Here is a 25,862-nt window from a genome sequence, read left to right as displayed (position 1 = left end):
TCCTTTCCCCGCTGTGCCGAAGTCTGAGCGGCTCATGGGTATCCTTTCCTGCAGCCGCTGGGAATCCTCTCCATCCTGGAGGAGGAGTGCATGTTCCCGAAAGCCTCAGACATGTCCTTCAAGGCCAAGCTGTACGACAACCACATCGGGAAGTCTCCCAACTTCCAGAAGCCACGGCCAGACAAGAAGCGCAAATATGAGGCGCACTTTGAGCTGGTGCACTATGCGGGAGTGGTATGTCCCCCGCCGAGCCCTTCTCTTTCCCAGGCCTCTTGGGCCCTCTGTGCTGGGCTGCTGACCTGACCCGCTTCTCTTTGTCCTGGTGTGACAGGTGCCCTACAACATCATTGGCTGGCTGGATAAGAATAAAGACCCCCTGAATGAGACAGTGGTGGGAGTCTTCCAGAAATCGCAGAACAAGCTCTTGGGCAGCTTATATGAGAATTATGTAAGCTCCTCCTCAGGTGAGCCATGGTCCTGCCCCGCTTCACCCCTCACCCACACCGTGACTTCGCCTGGGAACACCTCACGAGTTGCCCAGAACTGCTCTCTGCTGGCACCAGCAGGCCTGCAGCATGCGGTGACTCTGACAGAAGGCCATCATCAGGGGCGGATTATGGTTTTGTGGGGCCTTGGGCCAGAGCAAGTGGGGATCCCTCCCCACCCCTTCTGCCTGCAGTCCCCCCATGTTCCTGCCAGGGAAATAGGATCGGGGCATGGGGGCACCCATTTGCATGGGGCCCCCCAATTAGCCAGAGCCCCTGGGCACGGGCCTCATTGGCCCAGTGGCTAATCCACCACTGGCCATCCCCTGCTCACCAAGAGACCTAGGGTGCCACGCTGCACTGATTCCTGGGAGACCTGGATTTGACTCCCATACACAGTCTCTTGCTCCCTGGGCAATGGGGTGCTGCAGCTTAGTCCTGGGGAGCCCAGTGGGGGATGGTGTTGTAGGAGTGAAGGGGAATCCCAACAGGGAAAGCCGGGCAACACCAGAGGGGAGCAGAGGTTTATCCCGGTCTGCAGGTGTGATCCAGGGTACGTGTTGCCATTTCCCCCTTAACAGAGACCTGGCGCCCGGTGCTGGCCCGGGGTTGCTAAGATCTGCATGACGGGGAATTCTGCCCAGGCCAGACTCACAAGCCACCTTCCATTCCCCAGTGAGGAGAGAGACAGGGGGACTCACAAACAGCTCTGCCCCTTAGTTAACGTGCTCACCAATCCAACACACACTTCCATTCTCCCTCCAACGTCCCTGCCCACACGCTCATGGGACTTCTGCCACCGCGTCTGGGCCCAACACAGACCGCCTCCTGCCTCCCACACCCCTGCCTCCCGCGTCACACACCCCTTCCTCCCTCCTCACAGACCAAGTCCTTCCTCCTTGTACACCTTTCTCCCACCTCACACACCCATGTCCCGCCTCACGCACCCATTCTGCCCTCTTCACACACCCATTCTTCCTCCTTGCACACCCCTTCCTCCCGCCGCACACACCAAGTCCTTCCTCCTTGCACACCCATTCTTCCCCCCTTGCACACCCCCTCCTCCCGCCTCACACACTCCCAAGAGCAGGCCCGTGGCTCATCTAGGTGCACTAACATGGGACCCAGAGTCTTCCAAATGCAGCAGACACAACAGACCACAGAGCAATACTTCACCGGCATCATGAATTTACCGTTTCCCTCCAACAGATGAGCCACCAAAGACAGGGGTCAAGGAGAAGCGTAAGAAGGCGGCTTCCTTCCAAACGGTGTCACAGTTACATAAGGTAAGAGCGAGACCCACACTCAGGGCAGGAGGGTGAAGACTCCCCTCCGAGAATCCATCCCAGCCCCTCACACAGCCCGGGGGCATCTCCCTCACAAGCCCCTGACGCTGTAAGAGACACAAAGACCCTACAGGGTTGGTGTTTCTTGCTGCGTGGGCGCGACAGGTCCTCAGCCTTAGAGCAGGTGCCAGCTCTGTGCCGGGTCGGGAAGAGTCTCAGCCCCCTGCTGCTAGCTCCTCTCCACGCTGCACTCGCTCAGCTAAGGACCCGTGGTCCCAGACGGAGAGAAAATGTCCCCCTTTGAGGTGGGGCTTGTGCCGCTGCTGAGCCCGCGATGGCGCATCTCCGCCTTTGGGAGAGCGGCAGTTAAGACTTGCAGTGATGTTTAGATAATGTATTACATGAACATCACTTTAAGTCTGTGCTACCTCTCTCCTCACTCTGAACTGCGGGAAGGACAGCCCTTGGCAGAAGACAATGAAGGTGGATCTTACGGGGCTCTGAACAGGGGAGGATTATGGAGCCGCCCTGCAGCTCTCCTGCCTTGGGAGATGGCTAGGGCAGATTGCTAGCTCAGTGCAGCACAGGGCCCTGAACCCCGTTCACAGCACTCACTCCGGGGGTGTCTCTGTCTCTGAGGCAGCCAGGGGGACAGCTGAGAACCAGACCAGACTGGGGTTCATAAGCCTAAAGCTAGATCCTGCTGGAAGAGTCTTGTTCTGCAATGACAGGGGAGCAGCAGCTGTGCCAGTCTTCATTGGCTCCAGCGTCAGATGGGGGGGCTTTCAGAGCTGAGGGTTCTGGGTTCAACCCACTGCGGGGACACTTTACTGGCCTCCTTCCTTGTGCATTGGGAAGGCCTATCTGCCTTAGAGACATGCTGCTGTGAGTGGGTCAATCTAGCTGCTGCAGGGTGTCTGCTACCGAGAGCAGGGGGCTGCCTGGCCTAGGAGAGGAGGCAGCTTGGCATGGCACAAGGAAGGGCAGGGCTTCTGGGTGGCTTGGGCCATTGCTCAAAGGGAAAGGAAGTCCCAGAAACAAACATCATGCATCACTCATGCTCTGAGTGAGACGGGGGGACGCCTACCCCCCAGGTTGTGCCCTGTCCTTGCACTTTTCACAAGGAGCGTGGCTGGTGTGGGGGATGCCGGCGTGGCTGGCTCTCGTCTCCAGACTCCTGGGATCAAATCCTTCCCCAAGCTGCAAGTGAAAATGCACTTGGTAGCCCCTACCATGCATGGCAAACCCCCATGGAGAATGGCACCATCCAGAGGCTGCTCAGGAGAGCCTCAAAGGAGTGCTGTGCCGAGCCCTCCCCCGCAGGCTGAAGGCCTCCAGGGCCCAGAGACCTTTCTATGGAAGCCGGGCTTAGGGTGTTGTTCCCACAGCCTTGGGAAGGTACAAAGACCCCTGAGGAGACATGGGGCAGGGGGATGCGAGGTGAGTGGTGACACCCGGCAGGGCAGAGGCAGCGTGTCCCGCCTCACCCTTGTATCTGCCCTACAGGAGAACCTCAACAAGCTGATGACCAACCTGCGGGCCACCCAGCCTCACTTCGTCCGCTGCATCATCCCCAACGAGACCAAGACCCCAGGTATGCGGCTGCAGGACTGGCCTGGCCCAGGAACGGGGCTGGTAGGACAGCACTCAGATTAATGGCAGCCCATCATTATCTCCTCTGGGCTGCGTGTGCCACCTGTTCCCGCCAGAGCTCTGAGGATCCCATCCCCCACCTCTAGTCACGGCTTCCCAGCTAAGGAGGCCTGACAGGTGTCTCTCCTGGGCCCATGATTTCCAGCTCCTGTCAGGAGGGGTCAGGGGAAGCACTCCCCTCCAGATGCACCATGTGCCCTAGGGCTGCCCAGAGGGGCCACAGGAGAGCTCCCTGTCTCCATGAGCCCCTTGGATGCAAAGGTGAAAAGGACCTTTACAGGGGGTCTAAACCCAGAAGCAAGTGGGTCGCTCCTCAGGAGCTGTGGGTAAAACACCTGCGCTTTGTGGATGCTGCTCCGACCCCTCCTAGAGTCTCCTGGCAGGAGCAGCAGAGATGGAAGGCAAATCCTTCCCTAGCTATGCTGCGAGCCTGTGTTCTGCCATCACACAGGAGACACACATAGCACTGGCCACCCTCCAGAGAGCAGAGGGGGCCCAGGCCACAGCACTGGGTTTCGGTCCAGGCCAGCAAGTGGGGTAAACCTGTTATTAAAACAGGGGCCACGTGCAAAATCCAGGTCCAGCTGGAGGCTCAGCTTTCAGTTCCCCAGTCCTGCTGGCCATGGGGTTTGGTTCAGGCCATAGCCTGGTCGACGTGGGCCCTGTTGACACAACCCCTGCCTTCTCTCCTCTGCAGGAGCCATGGACGCCTTCCTGGTGCTGCACCAGCTGCGTTGCAATGGTGTGCTGGAGGGCATTCGCATCTGCCGCAAAGGTTTCCCCAACAGGATCCTCTACGCTGATTTCAAGCAGCGGTAACGCCTCCCCTCTCTCTCCCCTGGCTGCTGGGGATTAGCTCAGGCAGGCAGCAGATCGCCCCAGGCTCCGCTTTGCTCCCCAGCGCGTGGGGGTTCATCTGAATCCAGCATGTGCATTGCTCACCCTCTGCCACTGGCCCTGCTGTGCATGGTGCCTTCATCCTGCTTCCCAGCGCAAAGCCGTCCGAGATTCCTGGATACACCTGGGCTAACGTGGATACATCAGGGTGTCGTGCTGCCCTCCCCCAAATGATGGTGTTCGGCGTGAGAGGCCGGAGCCCAAGGCAGAGGCTGAATGTCAGTCAGGGGCTAATGAGGCTCCCCGCATCAGATGCACAGAGCCCAGCTCAATTCCCTCCCTGCCTCTGTGAGCTGAGCTCGGAGCTGGGTGGAAGTGTAGGCCCAGGCACAATTGGCAGCCTGCTGGCCTGGCTCTGATCCTGGCAGTTCAGCCCCATGGTGCTTGTATCATGCAGATCCCAGCACAGAGGAGGCAGCTCTGAGCTGGCCAGGCATGCTACGTACTGGTGCACAAGCCAGCACGCGACCTGTGCCATGGTGCTGCCGGTGTCTAGCGTGGCCACAGCACGTGTCGCACAGACATGTTCCTGGCTGGGTCCCTCTTTGCGTGGGGTTAGGGGGAGCTACCAGCTCGGTGCTATGGCCCCTCTGCTGTGTCTCTGCAGCTATCGGATCCTGAATCCTGCTGCCATTCCTGATGACAAGTTTGTGGACAGTAGAAAGGCCACGGAGAAGCTGCTGACTTCCCTGGAGCTGGACCACTCCCAGTACAAGTTTGGTCACACCAAGGTGAGAGGGGAGGGCAGCTGGGCTCCCGCAGGCAGGGAGGGAGCTGGAGCTGGGTGGTCTGCCCTGAGGATGGGACTCCTCCTTGGAGAGCTGCAGGGAGGGGAAGGGTGAGAGTTCCCAGTGCTCTTCTCCGGCTCCAGCTCACTCTGCTCTCCCCAGGGCTCATCGCCTCCAGAGGTCTTGCTCCAAACCCCACCACCCCAGCGCTGTCTGGACTAGGCCCTCCCGCTGCAGGTCCCTGCCCTGCCTGCTCTTCCACCCGTGGGAGGAGGCAGGGTGGGGGTGGCTCAGTGCAGCAGTTGGAGATGGGTAGCTAGGGAAGGGCAGAGACACAGGCTGGGAGGAGGTCCAGCAAGGACCCCCTTTCCCCAGGGTCCCATCATCCCAGATCATGTTGTGGTATTTGAGTCGCTGGCTCAGAGCTCCCATAGGCCCTGCCCTAGCAATCGGGGCACACGTCACCGAGCGGGCTGTGGAGCACTGGCGATGTGAGTCCACACCAGGCAGCGCTAATGACACATACTCAGGCGCTGAAGAAATGGTGTCTAGGGGTCTGATGGCTGCTCAGAGAGGTTCGGGTGCCCATTGGTCCCATAAGCTCGCTCTTATTCCCCTCCTTGCAGGTGTTTTTCAAAGCTGGTTTGCTGGGCCATTTGGAGGAGATGCGAGACGAGCGCCTGGCCAAGATCCTGACGATGCTGCAGGCCAGAATCCGTGGGCGGCTGATGCGCATTGAGTATCAGAAGATGATCAACCGGAGGTAGAGCAGCTAGAGGGGCGGCCTGCCCTGCCAGCACCGCTCACCCTTTGCTGTCCAATCAGAGCAGGCAGGGATGAACCACCCATCACGCCCGGTTGGTCAGACAAGTCCAGGGGTGGAGCTGGATGGAATTCCAATGAAACCTTTGCCAATCCATCAAAATGGAACCATTTTGTGGAGATGGTTTGATGCTGCTGAAGTTCCAGCAGAGCCCTGCCTGGTTTCGGTGCAGCTCGCCTGCCCAGCTCCTGGGCAGCCTGCCTGGAGGGCTGATGGGGAGCCAAGAGCCTAGAAGTCCCAGCTCCCAAACTTATGGCTCTGCGGCAGCTCCGCCTGGCAGCCTGCCTGCAGCTCTGTTCCCTTTTAAGGAGAATTTCATTCCAAATCAGAATGAAACCAAATTTTGAAATACAACGTTCTTCCATGGGACAGAATGCCCTTTCCCCTGCCCTGCTCCACTCAGGGGGGTCACTTCTCCCATTGCTGTACAGGCAGCAGTGCAATCCATGGGCTTTATTACTTCTGGTGAGGGAATGGAGACTGTATAAGGCAGATCAGTTTCCTCTCTGGGCTGCTCACGCTGAGTGGTGGTGGATTTTCCAGGCGGCAGGCAAGGAAAGCATCCCAGCATGCATGTCAGCTGTATTGCCCGGGGAGTGTTTTTCCATGGCTTGCATGACCTGCAAAGGGGGACTGGGAGGGGCCTGGCAGCAGGAGACAAAAAGCCATGTCCCCATATTTGGGAAGTCTCTTACAGTCAGTGTGGAGGGCTCGCTAGGGATACACTGGGATAGAAACCCCTGGGAGGGTCAATGCATTCCAGGCCATGGACCAGACCTGAGGCCATTGTTGACCCTTCTGTTGCTGTACATAAGCACCATGCAATGGTTGGGCAGTCCCGGGAATTGCTGCCGCAAGGGCCAGATACCCCAAAGAGCTCAACCCCTGACATGCACCTGACATACTGAGCTGTTGTGAAAACCTATCTCCGCACCTGCCAGCCAAGAAGGTGGTGTTTGTGGGGTGGGAGCAAGCAGGGAGTCCTTGAGCATCACAGTTTGACTGAGCCTGCCCTTCTCGTGCCTCAGGGAAGCGCTCTACACCATCCAGTGGAACATCCGCGCTTTCAATGCTGTCAAGAACTGGTCCTGGATGAAGCTTTTCTTCAAGATCAAGCCTCTGCTCCGGTCGGCGCAGAATGAGAAGGAGATGGCCACCTTGAAGGAGGAGTTCCAGAAGCTGAAGGAAGCTCTGGAGAAGTCAGAGGCTAAAAGGAAGGAGCTCGAAGAGAAACAAATTACCATGATCCAGGAGAAGAATGACTTGTCTCTCCACCTTCAAGCTGTAAGCCCCGTGTACAGCTCCTTGGCAGGGGAGATGTGGGTGTGGGTGGTGAGAGTGCGGGTAGGCATGGATATACCCCACCAGACAGGTCAAATGTAATACCACAAGCGAGAATGGTCCCTTAGATGGGAACCACTAGCCTTCTGGCCCCTTGCACCCGAGAGGGCTCAGAGAAGGACCTGACACTGTGGACAGGATTGTTCAAAGGAGCGAGGCTTGGGAATGGAGAATTTCTAGGTCACTGCTCAGTCTGGTCTAGGGCACCATGGTCCAGTGTCATCTGCTGGCCATTCAGAGGCCGGCATGAAATGAGATGGAAGGCCTTAGTCCAGTGCTGAGCAAATGCCCGTCTCACAAAAAGTCCCATCATAAGGGGAACCCTTGTGTCAGGGCAGAGACTGAGGAATGAATGGGCTGCTCTGCAAAGGTGACCCCACCAGAACAGGCTGCAGCACATGGGTGGGACGTGTGAGTGTCTGCTGGCCAAGCTGTGCCTGCTCCCTGGAGCGCAGTCTCCAGGCACCGTCAGTCCAGCACCTCCCATCACCCGATACACCTGAAGCAGAAGGACCAGCATCAGCTTCGGCAGCTCTCCTGTTCCTCTTTGGCCCTAAGGGATGGGAAGAGAAAGGATGGGAACATGCCAGAAAGAAACAAAAGCTTCCTTCCATCTGCCTGAATGGCTTGTGCTTGCTCTCTACATTAAGTGAAGAGCATCAGCAGCTAGTGTCCAGGAGAATGAGGGTGTAGTGATCTCTGCCAGGGGCTAGGACCCCTGACTGGATGGTAATATTTCCTGGGGGAAATGGATGAGCATGTGTTTCCTTATGCACTCTCCCAGGAACAAGACAACCTAGCTGATGCAGAAGAGCGCTGTGACCTGCTGATCAAAGCCAAGATCCAGCTGGAGGCCAAGGTGAAAGAGCTGACGGATCGTCTGGAGGACGAGGAGGAGATGAATGCGGATCTGACCTCCAAGAAACGCAAGCTGGAGGACGAATGTGCTGAGCTGAAGAAGGACATTGATGACTTAGAGATCACGCTGGCCAAGGTGGAGAAGGAGAAGCATGCCACAGAGAACAAGGTAACAGGCACCGCATGTGAGAGGGGTCACTGTGCAACTGCTGCAGCCAGTTACCGCGGGCTCCACAGAGCTCTGTGGCTACACTCCCGATGGCTTCCCTGAGTGTTGTGACTGCTGTAGGAGCCCAGGGACCTGCTCAGGGAGAAGAGGCTGCTGTTAGGGTGTGAGAGGAAGGGCTCAGTCTCTGGCAGGGCTGGCCAAAATGCAGCGAGGCTCTGTAGAAGGTACTGTCTGAAAGAGCAAAAACCTCCCTGGCCCCAGAGCATTGCACAGTCTGTGCAGCAATAAGTGAAGCCGGGGGTAATGCCACGACTTTCCACCTGCAAAAAATGCCTTCAGTTTTGCCTGGTGTAGCTGGTGAAAGCGTTGGAATAAGAAGCAAGCCCATGACAGACCTGCAAGAGCAATGGGGCTACAGGCAGTAATGGTGACAGTGACGGTGAGGATGCTTGACGGTGATGGAGGTGATGAAGGCGGTGGTGGGGATGGTGGGGATGGCAGTGGGTGTGATGGTGGTGGAGATGGTCGTGGTGCCTAGGGCAGCCCTCGCTGGAAATGCCAAGGTCAGGACAGGCTGCAAAAGGGAGAGCAGATACTACCAAAGACTGGTGGGTAACACTGAAGTACATTCATCAGTCACAGACTGTGCTTCTGATTCCCCACACTGGTTATCAAGAAGATTAAAAAAGAGAAATCACACAGCCCCCTTTATTGCATTCCAGTTCGCTGGCTCCCATTCGGCACCTAGGTTTTTTTTTATTTAAAAACTGCTCACTATACAAAATGTTCTTCTGAACCCTAAAGGGCCAGCCACATTGCCAGGTCAATATTAGTTTGGCTCTTACCCAAAATACCATGTTGCCAGCCAATCCTTTAGTGTCTAAAACTAAGAGTTTGTTACAGGGGTGGGCAAACTTTTTGGCCTGAGGGCCACACTGGGGTTGTGAAACAGTATGGAGGACCAGGTAGGGAAGGCTGTACCTCCCCAAATAGCCTGGCCCCTGGCCCCCTATCTGCCCCCTCCCAGACTGGCCCCCTCAGAACCTGCGACCCATCCAACAGCCCCCTCTCGGGTCCCCCCACCCCTAACCACCCCCCAGGACACCACCCCCTATCCAACCCCCCCTTATCCCTGTCCCCAGACTGCTGCGCCCCCTATCCACAACCCCACTCCCTTACAGGCCCCCCAGGACTCCCACCCCTATCCAACCCCCACTGTTCCCCGTCCCCTGACCACCCCCTCTCCCCCAGAACCTCTGCCCCATCCAACTGCCCCTTGCTCCCTGACTGCCCCCGTGGGACCCCCAGCCCCTTATTGAAACCCCCCGCTCCCTAGCCCCTTACCATGCCGCTCAGAGCGGCAGGAGCTCGCAGCTGCATGGCCCGGCTGGAGCCAGCCATGGCGTGCAGAGTGCTGGCGGTGCGGCGCGCTGAGCCTGTGTAGGAGGGGGGGGACAGCAGGGGAGGGGCCGGGGGCTAGCCTCCATGGCCGGGAGCTCAAGGGCCGGGCAGGATGGTTCTGCGGGCTGGATACGGCCCATGGGCTGTAGTTTGCCCACCTCTAGTTTATTACAAGGAAAAAAGAAAGAACAAGAAGAGAGTTGTTAAATGGTAAAGCAGTCAGATACATACAGAGACTTCAGAGACCATATATCAGGTTCTTAGCAGTATGGGTGAGTTTGCTGGCTTGAAAGTCCCTCTGGAACACAGCCACAGCTTGGATAGGTCATTCAGTCCTTTGTTCAGAGCTTCGTTTGTAGGAAAGGTACTCCAGTGGGAAGCAGGCCTGAAGACAAAATGGAGATGAAGCAGTTGTCTTTTATATTCTTTTGCCATGAAGCTTGTGCTGTGAAGCTTGTGTTTGGGACACAGAAAATATAAGCCTCATGGCAAAAGAAGGGGATGGAAAAAGCCTTAGAGTTCTTTGTCCATAGGCATGCCCCTACATTGCTTGCTGACTCATCAGGTGTATTCCCTGGCTTTTTCAATTGGTTCATTGTACAGGTGATGTCCCTTGATGGGCCATCAAGCTGGTTTAGTGCTGATGCCAATCTGTCTGGGGGTGTCACCCAGAAACACAGCACAAGATTGGAAATAGAGATATACCCTACATATCTATAACTCACGATACGAAGGTGATACAAACATATAAACAAGATTATCATATCTGGCAAATTATAACATTTTTGTAGATACTTTACACGGCATATCTAGCATGATTCATTGCAGTTTTAAAATATTGGTATCCATAGTATCATTAAGTGTCTCCCACATTCCATACAGCATCGCACATGGTGGTGATGGTTAGGAATGTGGTGGTGATGATGGTGAGGAAGGCGGTGATGAGGGTGGTGGTGAGGGCAGTGATGGGGATGGTGAGGATGGCAGTGGAGGTCATGGTGAGGATGGTGGTGATGAGGGCAGTCGTGGAGGTGATGGTGAGGAAGGTAGTGGTGAGGATGGCAGTGATGGAGATGAAGATGGTGGTGGGGATGGTGAGGAAGGCGGTGGGGGGGAAGGCGGTGATGAGGGTGGTGGTGAGGATGGCAGTGATGGGGATGGTGAGGAAGGTGGTGGTGGGGATGGTGAAGATGGCAGCGATGGTGATGGTGGTGGAGATGAAGGCAGTGGTGGGGATGGTGAGGATGGCAGTGGAGGTCATGGTGAGGATGGTGGTGATGGTGATGGTGAGGAAGGTAGTGGTGAGGATGGCAGTGATGGAGATGGAGATGAAGATGGTGGTGGGGATGGTGAGGAAGGTGGTGGTGGGGATGGTGAAGATGGCAGCGATGGTGATGGTGATGGAGATGAAGATGGTGGTGGGGATGGTGAGGAAGGCGGTGGGGGGGAGGGTGGTGATGAGGGCAGTGATGGTGATGGTGGTGGAGATGAAGGCAGTGGTGGTGATGGTGGTGAGGAAGGCAGTGGTGGTGATGTGGTATTCTAGAGTTTAGCTCTCATCTGCCCCCAACCCCTGTCTCCTGAGGAGTTAAGCTCTCTTTTTCCTCTGCCGGCCTAGGTTAAAAACCTGATTGAAGAAATGGCGGCTCTGGACGAGATCATCGCCAAGCTGACCAAAGAGAAGAAGGCGCTGCAGGAGGCGCATCAGCAGGCCCTAGATGACCTGCAGGCTGAAGAGGACAAAGTCAACACGCTGACGAAGGCCAAAGTCAAACTGGAACAGCAAGTGGATGATGTGAGTAAAACATGAATGCAAAGACCAGTGACAGCAATCCCGTTGTATGGATGAGCCGTGTGCCCCCAGTGCAACCGCCCCGGTACAGAGGAGATGCGTTAGATGCCATGCTAGGTTTCTGCCAGCAATGGAGAAGGGACCTCTCATCAGAGGCAGGAGGATGTGGAGGAGCAGGAGATGTCAGGGGCACTGGAGGGAGTATTTCCCTTCCGAATTTACATGTCTTCCTTCTCTCCAGCTGGAAAGTTCCCTGGAGCAGGAGAAGAAGATCCGAATGGACCTGGAGCGAGCGAAGCGCAAGCTGGAAGGGGATCTGAAGCTGACGCAGGAGTCTGTGATGGATCTGGAGAACGACAAGCAGCAACTGGAGGAGAAACTCAAAAAGTGAGTGCCAGCAATGCCTGGGGAAATACCCCGCAGCCAACCCCAGCCGGCGCTGCTCCTGCCACCTGCTTCCTCCTGCACTGAGCACGCCCACAGGTGCAGGGGGCTGGCATTCTCACTTCTTGGAGCTGTTTCCAGACTGGAAAATGCTGTTATCCTTTGTAGCATCTAGCGTCCCCAGCCATGCTCAGAACCCACTGCGTTGGGCACTCCCAGACATCCAGGGAGAGAGGGTCTAACCAGCCCAGCGCAGGAGGGGTTCTCGTCCCCATGTTGCTGCGGGGCCTGAGGCTCATAGGATGCAGTGACTTACCCAGAGGAGCCTGTGACAGAGGCAGGAACAGAGAACTCTACCCACCCGATCGAACTGCCTCCCAGCGTCCCAGGCTTTAGGGAGCCCAGAAAAGCACTCAAAGCTTCAAGAGAGGCTACTATGCAGAGCTGTCACCTGCAGCCCCCAGGGGCTGCAAATGTAATCAGCAAGTCAGCAGGGTTGATATCAGCTGCCACATCCCAATTCATGGATGGGCTGTGCCCCCCCGGGGAACCGCCCCTGTGCAGGATTGGGTTGTGTCCCCCCAGGGGAACCGCCCCGCTGCAGGGATGGGCTGTGTTCCCCCAGGAACTGCCCCTGTGCGGCGATGGGCTATGCCCCCCAAGGGGAACCGCCCCTATGCAGGATTGGGTTGTGTCCCCCCGGGAACCGCCCCGATGCAGGGATGGGCTGTGCCACCCCGGGGGAACCGCCCCGATGCAGGATTGGGTTGTGTCCTCCCAGGAACTGCCCCGATGCAGGGATGGGCTGTGCCACCCCAGGGGAACCGCCCTGATGCAGGGATGGGCTGTGCCACCCCAGGGGAACCGCCCCGATGCAGGGATGGGCTGTGCCACCCCAGGGGAACCGCCCCGATGCAGGATTGGGTTGTGTGCCCCATGGGGAACCGCCCCAATGCAGGGATGGGCTGTGTGCCCCCAGGGGAACCTGATGTAGAGGGGCTGTCTTAGGTGCTCTGCTACAGTTCTCCGAACAGTCTAGGTTGCAAGTACAGGTTCATTCATCCTTTGGTACAGGACAAAGTACAAGTCACTAGTTTGCAGGGAAGTCTCCTACACTGGCCCCTGGGGGACAGGCTAGGAGGGGCCTGGCAGCTGTTCTCTGCCTAACCACAGGCCTCTGTCCTGGTTCTGTGCAGGAAAGAGTTTGAGACAAACCAGCTGAATTCAAGGATTGAAGATGAGCAAGTGCTTGGGGCCCAGCTGCAGAAGAAGATCAAAGAGCTGCAGGTAAAGGAATGTTGTACAGACCACACAGGCCTGGCGTTCCACAGCGAACCGCCAGGGGGCTGAGTAGGAGAGTGCCCCAGGGCTGACAGAGAAGCTTGTCCCTGAGCGGGCAGAGCACTGCCCGCCTCCCTGGGCCTGCTGCCACCTCTGGGGAGCTATGCGGAGAGGGCTCTGCTTTCCACCATCCCTTCCGGCTGGGCCGGCCAAGCTAGTGTGTCTCCCTCTCCCCTCTCTCCAGCCCTGGGGCCTTGATCCCAGTTCAGCTGGGCACCTTTCAGATCTAATGGAGCCAGCTGGCTTCCCCAGAAGCCCAGCAGCTCCATACGTGCCCACCCTGTGGGGGAGCTTGTTACCCCAGACATGAGAGGGGTGTTCTTGTTAGCAGCACTCTGAGCACGGACCTCACGGAGCCCAGCAGGGATGCCTGGGGAAAGCCAAGCCAGCGCAGTGGGGCTGGTGCGCTCCGGACCAATCCCAGGCACGATCTGTAGGGGAAGCAGGTTAAATGGGGTCGGGTTTGGGGTTTTTTAATTAAAAACTCAAAGACAAGCTCCTGGCATTTCAGCCGGGAGGGAGCTAGCTCTTTGCCCACACACCAGAACCTCAAATCCAACCCCCCAAACCCTGATGTCACAGTTTGTGAGAGGGGCCCAAAGGGCCACACCAGAACCCCAGGGCCAGATCGCCCTAGCTGTGGGGGTGGGGCTGGGCTTAGAATCCTGATTCACAGCTGGACCCAGATTGGGTGGCTCAGGCCCAGCTCTCCAAAGGTTTTAGGGGTGATTGTGTTAGCAGAATCAGTGTTGGGACTGCGGCTAGCTCAGCCCGGGAGCCTGGGGCGCAGGCTGCCTGTCCCAGTGGGGTGGCTTGGTGCTGCAGTGAGGCTCTCCCTCCAGCTGGCACGGCGAGGACGCCTGGCCCCATAGCGCCTGCCCTGCTTTGCCCCCCGCCAGGCCCGCATTGAGGAGCTGGAGGAGGAGCTGGAGGCAGAGCGGGCAGCGAGGGCCAAGGTGGAGAAGCAGCGCGCGGAAGTGGCGCGGGAGCTGGAGGAGCTGAGCGAGCGGCTGGAGGAGGCGGGCGGCGTGACGGCTGTCCAGCTGGAGATGAACAAGAAGCGGGAGGCAGAGTTCCTGAAGCTGCGCAGGGATCTGGAGGAGGCGACGCTGCAGCATGAGTCGACGGCGGCAGCCCTGCGCAAGAAGCACGCCGACACCGTGGCCGAGCTGGGCGAGCAGATCGACAACCTGCAGAGGGTCAAGCAGAAGCTGGAGAAGGAGAAGAGCGAGATGAAGATGGAGGTGGACGACCTGTCGTCTAACATTGAGTATCTCACCAAGAACAAGGTGAGGGACTGGGAAGCTGTGAGCAGGGCTGCCCCCCGCTGGGTGGAACCAGACCTGCTTGGGCGTGGGGGACTAGGGTGCCCAAGAGCAGGTGGAGGCCAAGGCAGGCTCTAAGTTCTAACCCAGCAAGTGTAGGTGGTTTGCGCAGGAGTCTTGGGCGCTGAGCTCAGGTCTGATGTTCGCTTGGCCAAGTCACTAACCTCCCTGCCTCCAGCTGCAAGTGGGGATAAGGACACGTACCTGCTCCGTGCTTGGGCCGGAGGGCTCTGAAGCTGCTAAGATCAGAGCAAAGGCTGGAGCTCTTGGCGTGGAAAGCCCTGGGTTCTATCCTAGATGCTGCATGTGCGCAGAACAGCAGCTGAGCTCTCTGTATTGAAGGCAGCTGCAGGACCTGTTCCTCTACCGAGGGGGACATGCAAGGGTCCCATACTAGCAGGGCTCTGTGTGAGAGCCTAATGGGAATCCTGTTTTGCATCACTCAGCTGAGAGTGGGTCAGAGAAAGGGGGATTCCCCAGTCTCAAACCATAGCCTAGGAGGCAGGACAGTTCCCGGGGAGGCGTGTTCAGCAGCTGAGCCCATTTGGAAGAGCAAAGTTGTCTAGCTCGGGGCTGCCGATGTGACGCTGCCCTGGCTGCTCGCTGCAGGCAAATGCCGAGAAGCTGTGCCGAACGTACGAGGACCAGCTGAGCGAGGCCAAGTCCAAAGTGGAGGAGCTGCAGCGCCAGCTGGCCGAAGTGAGCACCCAGCGCGGCCGGCTGCAGACTGAGAACGGTAGGTTCGGAACGCCTTCGCCCAGCTCTGGACTGGCTGAGAGGGGCCCCGAGGCTGGGCTTGCTGCTAAACCAGGGGACTGGGATCAGCCACTTTCCTGCCTCTCCGAGAGATCAGTGTGCTCTTCTGGCAGGGAGCAGCTCGCTGAGTAATTACTGATGCCAAAGCGGTGCCCGGAGGAGCTGCAGAATGTACCCGCAGGCCCCACTCAGGGCGGGCAGCGCGGCCAGCCAAGACAGAACAGCGGAGGCAGCGAGAGGAGAGAGGTAGCATCAGCCTTAGTGTGGCTACGGAACGTGCCGTGACCCCCAGCGTTGCCAGCAGGACGCTCCCTGCTGGCAGAGTTCCCCCTCCGCCCCAGCAGCACAGCTGCTGCCTTTGGGTCCAAGGATGCCCGGCTGGAGACCCAGCGAGGCTAGGTTCTGCCCAGACTCTCCTGGGATCTGCACTGGAAGGGCTGAGTGCATCAGGGAGCTGTGACATTAAGCTGAGATCCCTGCTGCCCAGGCGAGAGGTAAAGAGCCCCTGGCACGAGGGATAATAGGCCAATTGCCCAGGCCAACATCCCGTCTACCAGCAAGCCAGGTTCTGCTACCCTAGACTGTGTGGGGACCATCCAGGGCCCAGACTAGTGGCTGGCTTCGCACAGCCTGGCTGAGAGCCAAGTCATTGCTTGGGGGATGGGAAGTGCTAGATAAAGTCCATTTCGACTGACTCCGAGCTAGTGATGGGCCATAACTGCAAGGCCAGGTCCAGACTCCTTGAGCTCTGCGGGAACTCAGAGATGGGCTCAGGCCTATTGCTGTTAGCGAGCGCATCACCTTGGGCCCCCTGGAACCGGAGGCAGTTGGGGATCAGTTCTGCATGCTGGCGCTCAGGGGCCGCAGGGAGCTGAAGGACACGAGCACACGGCCTTGCACGGTTTCTATTTGCCCAGCTCCATTCCAGTTGTTTGGCTTTGTCTGCACTAGGGGAGCTAAGCCGTCTGCTGGAGGAAAAGGAGTCTTTTATAAACCAGCTGAGCCGTGGCAAGACCTCGTTTACCCAGACTATTGAGGAAATCAAGAGGCAGCTGGAAGAAGAGACCAAGGTAAGGCTGTGTGAGGGAGACGACTGGCTCTCTGGGGCCTCTCTCCTGTGGGAGGGGGGGCTTGCTGGCTAGCCAGGAAGGGAGTTGGGGAGCCCAGCAATGCGGACTTGCACCTAAGTCCCTAGAAAAGGATGGAAAATCATAGAGTCATAGAATATTAGGGTTGGAAGAGACCTCAGGAGGTCATCTAGTCCAACCCCCTGCTCAAAGCAGGACCAACCCCAACTAAATCATCCCAGCCAGGGCTTTGTCAAGCTGGGCCTTAAAAACCTCTAAGGATGGAGATTCCACCACCTCCCTAGGTAACCCATTCCAGTGCTTCACCACCCTCCTAGTGAAATAGTTTTTCCTAATATCCAACCTAGACCTCCCCCACTGCAACTTGAGATCATTGCTCCTTGTTCTGTCATCTGCCACCACTGAGAACAGCTGAGCTCCATCCTCTTTGGAACCCCCCTTCAGGTAGTTGAAAGCAGCTATCAAATCCCCCCTCACTCTTCTCTTCTGCAGACTAAATAAGCCCAGTTCCCTCAGCCTCTCCTCATAAGTCACGTGCCCCAGCCCCCTAATCATTTTCGTTGCCCTCTGCTGAACTCTCTCCAATTTGTCCACATCCTTTCTGTAGCGAGGGCCCCAAAACTGGATGCAATACTCCAGATGTGGCCTCACCAGTGTCCATAGAGGGGAAAAATCACTTCCCGCCATCTGCTGGCAATCCTCCTACTAATGCAGCCCAATATGCCATTAGCCTTCTTGGTAACAAGGGCACACTGTTGTCTCATATCCAGCTTCTCGTCCATTGTAATCCCTGGGTCCTTTTCTGCAGAATTGCTGCTTAACCAGTCAGTCCCTAGCCTGTAGCAGTGCATGGGATTCTTCCGTCCTAAGTGCAGGACTCTGCACTTGTCCTTGTTGAATCTCTTCAGGTTCCTTTTGGCCTAATCCTCCAATTTGTCTAGGTCACTCTGGACCCTATCCCTACCCTCCAGCATATCTACCTCTCCCCCCAGCTTAGCGTCATCCGCAAACTTGCTGAGGGTGCAATCCATCCCATCATCCAGATCATTAATGAACATCTTGAACAAAACCGGCCCCAGGACCGACCCCTGGGGCACTCCGCTTGATTCCGGCTGCCAACTAGACATTGAGCCGTTGATCACTACCCCTTGAGCCTGATGACCCAGCCAGCTTTGTATCCATCAAACTGCCAGTCATTGGCCAGACTGACACTGGGCCTGGCCATGCTCAGGGGTACCCAGCCCAGCCAAGCCTGGCAAGGGGCTGAAGCCACTGCTCGGAGCAGGAAAAACATGTCTGGGAGGGTAGCTGTGCAGGGGAGCCTTGGCCAGCACAGGTACTGGGAATGGGACCCTGCGCCTGGTGCTGGGGTTGGATCCAGCCCTGATCAGTCGTGAGCAGTAGCTCAGCCCAGGCAGTGGCTTTCTGGGGCCCTCTGTGAAGGGAGCTGGTGGGTGTTGGTCTGTCGCCCAGCAGGCTGCTCTCTGCACCCCCCCCACAAGCACCCCCACCACTGCACAGCTTGGCCCCTGGGGTCAGTCTCAGCAGAGAGGCCAGGGAGGCTGAATTCCCTTCTGCTAGGCTGCCCCTACAGGGCCGGTTTGTGGCACCCAGGAGGGCAGACCGGCACTGCTCCTGCTGGCGTGGGAACATGCCCTGCACAGAAAGCACCAGGCCCCAGGCCAGCAATCCAGCATCTTTCACTGGAGCTAGACTCCCCGCGTTAAGGAGGCACTGCCCCAGCAGAGCCTGCCTGAGCGGGGGAGACGGGGGGTCCCGGCCTTGGGCAGCACTGGCTAAGTGTGAAGGCTGACTCCCACCCCAGGCCTGAGGGGAGCCCTCTGCCCATCTCGGCTCTCCTGCCTTCCCCTTTGCAGTCCAAAAACGCCTTGGCTCACGCGCTGCAAGCCTCGCGCCATGACTGCGACCTGCTGCGGGAGCAGTACGAGGAGGAGGTGGAGGCCAAAGGGGAGCTCCAGAGGACCCTGTCGAAGGCCAATGCTGAGGTGGCCCAGTGGAGAACCAAGTACGAGACGGATGCCATTCAGAGGACAGAGGAGCTGGAGGAAGCCAAGTAAGTTCCAGCAAGGGTCATGCACTGGGCACTGGCTGCTCCATCCGCCTGCTAGGACTGCTTGGGAGCAGATCTCCTGGGTGGCTGCTGGTCTCTGCAGAGGGACAGGGCAGCTCTTGAGCTGACCCTCCCACGTGTATCTGCAGAGACACCTCTGCGTTCACACAGAGACGCGACTGGCTCAGCGAACACCCGTATGCTGGGCCTGGCCAAGGGATACGTTGCCTGTTGGCACTGTGTGTGAGAGCAGGGTGCTCTCTGCCCCAAGCTCCAACCACCAACGCTGCCCAGGGACTGCCCTGAATGTCCAGCATGTTGCTCCGTGGGGGCTTATCTGGGGATCTGTGCATCAGCCAACATATCCGTGGGTGCACAAACATCCATGTGCCTAATGGGTTTGCATGGGGGCTGGTGGCTGTCCAAGGGGTGATGTGGCATTTGTGGAAGAACATAAGAACGGCCATACGGGGTCAGACCAAAGGTCCATCTGACAATGCCACGTGCCCCAGAGGGAATGAACAGAACAGGTAAACATCAAGTGATGCATCCCATCGTCCATTCCCAGCTCTGGCTAACAGAGGCTAGGGACACCGTCCATGCCAATAGCTAATGATGGACCTATCCTCCATGAACTTATCTAGTTCATTTTTGAACCCTGTTATAGTCTTGGCCTTCACAACATCCTCTGGCAAGGAATTCTACAGGTTGACTGTGCATTATGTGAAGAAATACTCCCTTTTGTTTGTTTTAAACCTGCTGCCTATTAATTTCATTGGGTGACCCCTAATTCTTGTGTAAGTGGGGGAATGGTCCTGCTAGTGTGAGGAACTTTCCTGGCTTATACAGTATCCTGGTGGAATTTGCTAGCGAAAGGATCTAAGTCCTCGTTCCCACTCCCTTTACCCAGAGAGGGAGGGCTCCACTTCCCCTCTCCTGTGTGGCAGAGTCCTCTCTCTGGGGCACCTGGACATCACAAACAACTGTCTCTGGAATGTAAGGGAAGTTCATAGTCTGAGTCTCACACGTCCCAGGCCCTGGCTGTTCTGCAGGGATGCCGCGGGTTGGACACTTGCTCTGGCGGTGGCTACATGCCCTCTGGCTGTAGGCGGCAGGACCCTTCTTCCCAGAGTAGCGCCCTCTCTCCTCCCCCCTTCGGGGTTAAGATCCCCCTCCCAGTGCGGCCTGCAAGGCCTCTTGGCTGGGGCATCTCCCTGCACTGGGCCCTCTGCCAAGGGTTCCCCTTGCTCTCCCCAGCTGCTCACGGCACTTAGCTCTGGCCTGCTCCAGCTCCACTCTGCCTCAGCGCTGCTGCTGCTCTGCCTCCAGCTCCCTGGGCTGCTCCTCCGGCCCTGGCCAGCATGGCCCTGCCCCCCCAGCTCAGCTCGGGCTCCTGCTCTCTTCTTAGCTCTGCCTCAGCCAGCTCCAGCTCACATGGAGGACAGGACCCCCAGCCTCCCTCATGGGCCTGCCTGCCCTGTCAACCAGGTTGACCTGGAGCATTGGCCTCTCCCCGTTGGCCCAAGGAACCGTCAGTCTCAGGGTCCTGATTTCTCATCAGCTCTTCCCCCTTCTTTTGGTACTGGGAGAAGGCCAACCCAACCTGCCAACCTGAGTTTCATGACAGGCCAGCAGCCCCCTTATGCCTGGGCCTTCCTCTCCCGGTCAGGCCAGGAGAATCTCAAGGATGGGCTTGAGCCCAAGTCCATTGAGGTCAATGGCCAAGATTCCCCCAGACTCCCTGGGCTTGGAATCAGGTCCCTGTTGATGGAATTGGCCTGAGGTGCACGCCTGCCTGGCTCCGTGTCCACGCGTGGGGCCTGCTGTGCCCAGCCCCCGGCTCACTCGCTGACGGTGATTGGCAGGAAGAAGCTGGCCATCCGGCTGCAGGAGGCGGAGGAGGCTGTAGAGGCAGCGCATGCCAAGTGCTCCTCCCTGGAGAAGACCAAGCACCGGCTGCAGACGGAGATCGAGGACCTGTCCATCGACCTGGAGAGAGCCAACTCTGCGGCCGCCGCGCTGGACAAGAAGCAGCGTAACTTTGACCGCATCCTGGCCGAATGGAAGCAGAAGTATGAGGAGACCCAGGCAGAGCTGGAGTCCTCACAGAAAGAGTCACGCAGCCTGAGCACGGAGCTCTTCAAACTCAAGAATGCCTATGAGGAGTCCCTGGACAACCTGGAAACCCTCAAACGCGAGAACAAGAACCTCCAAGGTACAGCCGGGCTCCGGCACCCAGCGCCACGTCCCTGGGGCTGGGCACAAGGCAGCATGGGGGCACCCCCGGGCCAGCGCCGTGCCCTGGCCTGCTGAGCACAGCTGTGTCTCTGGGCCCACTGGCCAGTGCGGGGGCTTGGAGGGTGGCTGGCAGAACCCCTGCCCAGCTGTTTGTGCCCAAACAGCCCACTTGAGGGCCTGGGCCTGCAGGTAGGGCTGGGAGGGGTCCGAATCCACATCCCCAGACTGCGGGTCTGGCCGTTTGCTATTTGTCAGGCAGACCCAGGACGGGGGGAGGGGGTCGAAGCCGGAGGCTTTGCTTGACAGCTGTGGGAAAGCTGGCGGTTAGGGGAACGCAGGCCCCCCATGCTCACCCTCTGTCACCCTCCAGAGGAGATTGCCGACCTGACAGACCAGATCAGCCTGAGCGGCAAGACCATCCACGAGCTGGAGAAGGTGAAGAAGGCCCTGGAGAGCGAGAAGAACGACATTCAGGCAGCGCTGGAGGAGGCTGAGGTGGGTTTGGGCTCACGCTAATGAATGCCCCATCCCATGGCCTTGCACAGTGCAATGCCCTGTGCAGCCCCCTCCCTGCCGTGCCCCAGGGCCGGGGCTCCGAACACAGCGCTCTCTTCTGGGTGCAGTCAGCCTGTGAGAAACGCTCTCTGAGCCAAGTCACTGCCGCCCCGACACCCCTTCACCCATGTTGCTTTTGGGCAGGCATCAGACACTCCCCAAACAACCCCTGCCCAGGGCGACAGCTGCCACCTGCCCAGAGGCCTCTGGGTTCGTGGGGGCTATGGGGCAGGACTCCTGGGCTCTGTCCCTGCTCCGGCACTAACGTGTTCTGTTACCTTGGGCAAGTCAGCACATTTGGCCCTTGGGTTCCCCATTTGCCAGTGTGGGGGTTGCGAGGATCCCCAGTGAGCCCGTTGCTTGCAGGGCAGCCGACGGCCACTATTCTCTGTGGCCGAGTGCACAGCCGGCCGGTTCAGCCTGCCCGCACCGGGGCTGGGAGAGGGTTACCACCTCTGACCCAGCAACTCTGCCCCTTGGTCTCTTCGCCCTGCTGCACCCAGAGCAGGCCGGGTCGAGCGCCTGGCCTCTCGGTACAGCCATGTTTTCAAAGGGGAGGCAGGGCCAAAGCCAGGAGAGGGACCCCAGCAATACGTGACACTAATGCCCATCTGCTGCTGCCGGTAGGGGGCACTGGAGCACGAGGAGAGCAAGACCCTGCGGATCCAGCTCGAGCTGTCCCAGATCAAGGCTGACGTGGAGAGAAAACTGGCCGAGAAGGACGAGGAGTTTGAAAACCTCAGGTAGCGCCTGCCTGTGCCCACCTCCCATTGCTATCTAGCCCACAGGGGTGGCTTGGCAGAGCTCTCTCCAGAGCTGGCATAACCCCAGGGTAAAGCCGAGGGGAAGGGGCCCACACCGCACCTAGGGCTGGCCCCCAGCAGTAAGCTTTGAGCACTGGAGGTGGATTAACCCCTCTCCTCTCGCAGGCGTAACCACCAGCGAGCCATGGACTCCATGCAGGCCACACTGGACGCAGAGGCCAAGGCCAGGAACGAGGCTATCCGGCTGAGGAAGAAGATGGAGGGCGACTTGAATGAGATGGAGATCCAGCTGAGCCATGCCAACCGCCAGGCCGCCGAGTCCCAGAAACTGGTCCGGCAGCTCCAGGCCCAAATCAAGGTCAGTGCGGCCCCAGGCGGCGGGCAGGGCTCCAGCTGCTGCCCTGGGTGGGGGTGATCGCAGCGCTCTGGAGCTGTGCCAGCCCCCCGCTGAAGGCAGGGGTCGTGTCGGGTACTGCCAGCTGGTGCACCAGCTGGCTCCCAGCCCTGGCCCCTGCCAGCCGGAAGCAGGGTTAGCCTGGCCGGATGCTCACGCCTGCCTGGGGTGATGGCTCCGGGCCTGCATCCAGCCCCGTCCGTCTCCACCCCCCCTTGACCGTGTGTGTCGCTGCCGTGGGCAGGACTTGCAGATCGAGCTGGACGACACCCTGCGCCACAACGACGACCTGAAGGAGCAGGCGGCAGCCCTGGAAAGGCGCAACAACCTGCTGGTGGCCGAGGTGGAGGAGCTGCGGGCAGCGCTGGAGCAGGCCGAGCGGGGCAGGAAGCTGGCTGAGCAGGAGCTGCTGGAGGCCACCGAGAGAGTCAACCTGCTGCACTCCCAGGTGAGCGGGAGCCTGTGCAGGCCCAGCCCATGGGGCAGGGGGCACACAGGGGGTAGGTTCCTGGGCCCCTTCACCCCACACAGCGCAGCGCCCTGGGCCGCTGAGCTCCAGGCCCTCCCACACTGCGAGGACAGAGGTGACTGGAACCAGCCAGGGCACTGCCCTATGGGCACTGCCCTGTCCCACCCACCCCCCTGTGAACAGCCCTGTCCCCATCCCATGTGAATAACCCTGCCCTGTTGCTGCTCCAGAACACAGGCCTCATTAACCACAAGAAGAAGATAGAGGCGGACCTCGCCCAGCTGAGCTCAGAGGTGGAGGAGGCCGTGCAGGAGTGTCGCAACGCTGAGGAGAAGGCCAAGAAAGCCATCACCGACGTAAGGGAACTGGGGGTGCTGGCCACAGGCTCAGCAAGAAAGAGGGGCCCTCAGGGAAAGGGCCTACGTGGTCACGCACCCTGGTGCTGGCATTCAGGAGGCAGCAGGTCGGTATTCAGAGTCCATGGCCAGAGGGGATCACTGTGATCCTCTTGTCTGACCTCCTGTATAACAGGCCAGAGACCAGCCCCACAACAGTCCCTAGAGCAGATCGTGTAGAAAAACACCCAGTACGGATTCAAAACCTGCCTGTGCTGGAGCCTCCATCAGGGCCCTTGGCAATTTGTTCCAGGGGGCAAGTCCCCTCCCTTGTAAACACTTAACGCCGTATTTCTAGTCTGCATGGATCTAGCTTCAGCTCCCAGCCACTGGATCCTGTTAGACTTTCCTCTGCTAGACTGAAGAGCCCAGTATTAAATATTCGTTCTCTATGCAGGTCCTTGCAGACCGTGATCAAGTCACCCTGAAGCTTCTCTTTGTTAAGCTAAGTTGATTGAGCTTCACGAGGCTCTCGCAATAAAGCAGCAGCTCACGTTGTTCGGGGCTCACTGCTGCCCTCCATGTAGCACCTGGGGGGACGGGGGTGTCATGGATCAGCAGCCAGTGTGGGATGGACAACGCGCCTGCATCCCTCTCCCACGCTCCTGCCAGCGGCACTGACTGATTGCATGAGGCCTGGCCCCGGCACTGACAGGCGCCCTCCCTTCGGTCCCCTCAGGCGGCCATGATGGCAGAGGAGCTGAAGAAGGAGCAGGACACCAGTGCGCACCTGGAGCGGATGAAGAAGAACATGGAGCAGACCATCAAGGACCTACAGATGCGCCTGGACGAGGCCGAGCAGATCGCCCTGAAGGGGGGTAAGAAGCAGATCCAGAAGCTGGAGGCCAGGGTAAGTGCTGGCAGGGGCCCCAAGTGCAGAGTGGGCTCAGAGGGGGTGTCCTCTCCCAGCTGCTCCCACGCTGCCAGGCTAGGGCCCGGCCCTCCCAGCTCAGCCTGACCTGGGCAGCTGGGAGCCCAGAGCAGACCACCACCACCCTGCTTCTGCCCACAGGTGCGTGAGCTGGAGGGGGAGCTGGACATCGAGCAGAAGAGGAATGCAGAGACCCAGAAAGGCATTCGCAAGTACGAGAGGAGGGTCAAGGAGCTGACCTACCAGGTACAGCTGTGCAGGGCTCCCCAACCCCTGCACCCGGTTCCTTGCCTCCCCCTGCTTCCACACCAGGCTCCCTATGTCCCTCCCCTCTGCCTGCTCCCTGACCCCTTCCCAGAGCTCCCAGCCCCACCTGCCTGCCCTCACACGGGACTCCGAGGCCCACCCTCACCAGGTGCCAAGCCTCAGCCCCTGCCCTGCAGGAGGCCCGTCACCTGTAGGAAAGCCCAGACTCTTTCAGCCCTCCCCAGTCTCCTCCCCCAAATCCCTCCTGACTTCTGCTGCCCGGGGTGACCTCCTCACTGCCCCAGGGCAGGCAGGAAGCAGGGGCTGAGCAGCCATGAGCCAGCCTGGGCTCCATGGGAAGAGGGTGGGGTCTGTGGCAGTGGAGATTCATTGGGGGTCCATGGGGAGGGGAGATTAGCCAGAGGGGAAGCCGTGGGCAGGCCGGGGGCAGCTGGCAGCCTGGCCAGGGGAAGGGTTAGGAGGCCCGGTGGCAGGGGCTGATGACTCACTAGTGGCCCTGGCTGGGCTCTTTCAGACTGAGGAGGACAGGAAGAACCTGGCACGGATGCAGGACCTAATTGACAAACTGCAGACCAAGGTCAAGAGCTACAAGCGCCAGTTCGAGGAGGCGGTAAGTGCCAGGCAGAGATCCCACCCCTCTGCCCTCCTAGGCAGGACACACCTGGCCCTGCTCCTGGGGGGCTGGAGCCTGGACCCCTCTCCTGCCAGGGCTCAGGCTGCTCCTGAATAGCCCAGGCTTCCCCATAGCCCAGCACTGGGACCAGAGCTATCCCAAGGCCCGAGCCAGTCGGAGTCCTTGCCACTTCTCCAGGGAGTCCTCCTTGCACTGGAGGTGCCAACATGCCTGCAGGGCAGGAGGGGACAACCCTACCAGCCTTGCCAATGGCCTGCCAGTCTGTGGATGAGGCCTGGGCTCCAGGGCTGGGATCCCAGCACGGCGCCTTGCTGAGGGAGATGCACAAAACTGCCCAGGAAATGAGGGGCTGAGAATTCAGGCAAGGACCCCCTCAAAGCAGAGGGTGCTGCTGGCACCTCAGTCCAGGCCACGGCTCGTCCTCGCAGAGCCCTGCCCTCCTCACCCCCTTTGCACTGCCGGCTGCAGGAGCAGCAGGCCAACTCCAACCTGGTGAAGTACCGCAAGGTGCAGCACGAGCTGGATGACGCCGAGGAGCGGGCCGACATCGCTGAGACGCAGGTGAACAAGCTGCGCTCCCGCACCAGGGACGTCATCACCTCCAAGGTAAGGCCCCAGCTGCAGGCCTGGTTCCGTGGGGAAGTGGGGGGAACCAGCGAAGCCTGAACGAACCCTGATGTGGGCCCTCAGAAGGGAAGTGGGAGTAAAGAAGCTGCCTGGGGCTACAGCCAGCTCCATATTGCACTAGCCCCATGGGCAGCGAGTCCCACAGCTGCAGGCTTATCAAAGGGGCCAACAGACCCCACTGCCAGGCCCCTTGGGGCCAGGGCGAGACCAGCCCCCAGCGGCTGCATGGGACCAGGGCCACGCATGGGAA

The 25,862-nt window shown here is 58.9% G+C and overlaps 1 protein-coding gene across 1 annotated transcript in view; it reads left to right on the top strand.

The window, feature by feature from the left end:
* MYH7B (myosin heavy chain 7B) overlaps positions 1-25,862 on the top strand; it is a 50,997-nt gene that overhangs the window by 24,864 nt on the left and 271 nt on the right. Inside the window, exons 16-41 of the mRNA XM_073309927.1 lie at positions 55-234; positions 332-464; positions 1,695-1,771; positions 3,278-3,365; positions 4,122-4,239; positions 4,929-5,052; positions 5,676-5,812; positions 6,901-7,156; positions 7,998-8,240; positions 11,260-11,436; positions 11,675-11,820; positions 13,014-13,104; positions 14,058-14,447; positions 15,093-15,219; positions 16,191-16,309; positions 18,205-18,401; positions 20,264-20,613; positions 21,007-21,131; positions 21,819-21,934; positions 22,121-22,313; positions 22,594-22,797; positions 23,049-23,174; positions 23,893-24,063; positions 24,226-24,330; positions 24,866-24,961; positions 25,454-25,591. Coding sequence (XP_073166028.1) covers positions 55-234; positions 332-464; positions 1,695-1,771; positions 3,278-3,365; positions 4,122-4,239; positions 4,929-5,052; positions 5,676-5,812; positions 6,901-7,156; positions 7,998-8,240; positions 11,260-11,436; positions 11,675-11,820; positions 13,014-13,104; positions 14,058-14,447; positions 15,093-15,219; positions 16,191-16,309; positions 18,205-18,401; positions 20,264-20,613; positions 21,007-21,131; positions 21,819-21,934; positions 22,121-22,313; positions 22,594-22,797; positions 23,049-23,174; positions 23,893-24,063; positions 24,226-24,330; positions 24,866-24,961; positions 25,454-25,591 — 4,227 coding nt within the window. The remainder of the gene's footprint in view (positions 1-54; positions 235-331; positions 465-1,694; positions 1,772-3,277; positions 3,366-4,121; positions 4,240-4,928; positions 5,053-5,675; positions 5,813-6,900; positions 7,157-7,997; positions 8,241-11,259; positions 11,437-11,674; positions 11,821-13,013; positions 13,105-14,057; positions 14,448-15,092; positions 15,220-16,190; positions 16,310-18,204; positions 18,402-20,263; positions 20,614-21,006; positions 21,132-21,818; positions 21,935-22,120; positions 22,314-22,593; positions 22,798-23,048; positions 23,175-23,892; positions 24,064-24,225; positions 24,331-24,865; positions 24,962-25,453; positions 25,592-25,862) is intronic.

The sequence above is a fragment of the Lepidochelys kempii genome, chromosome 13 (genome assembly GCF_965140265.1).
Source record: "Lepidochelys kempii isolate rLepKem1 chromosome 13, rLepKem1.hap2, whole genome shotgun sequence".
NCBI classification, from domain to species: Eukaryota; Metazoa; Chordata; order Testudines; family Cheloniidae; genus Lepidochelys; species Lepidochelys kempii.
This window is presented reverse-complemented; position numbering and strand designations above follow the sequence as displayed.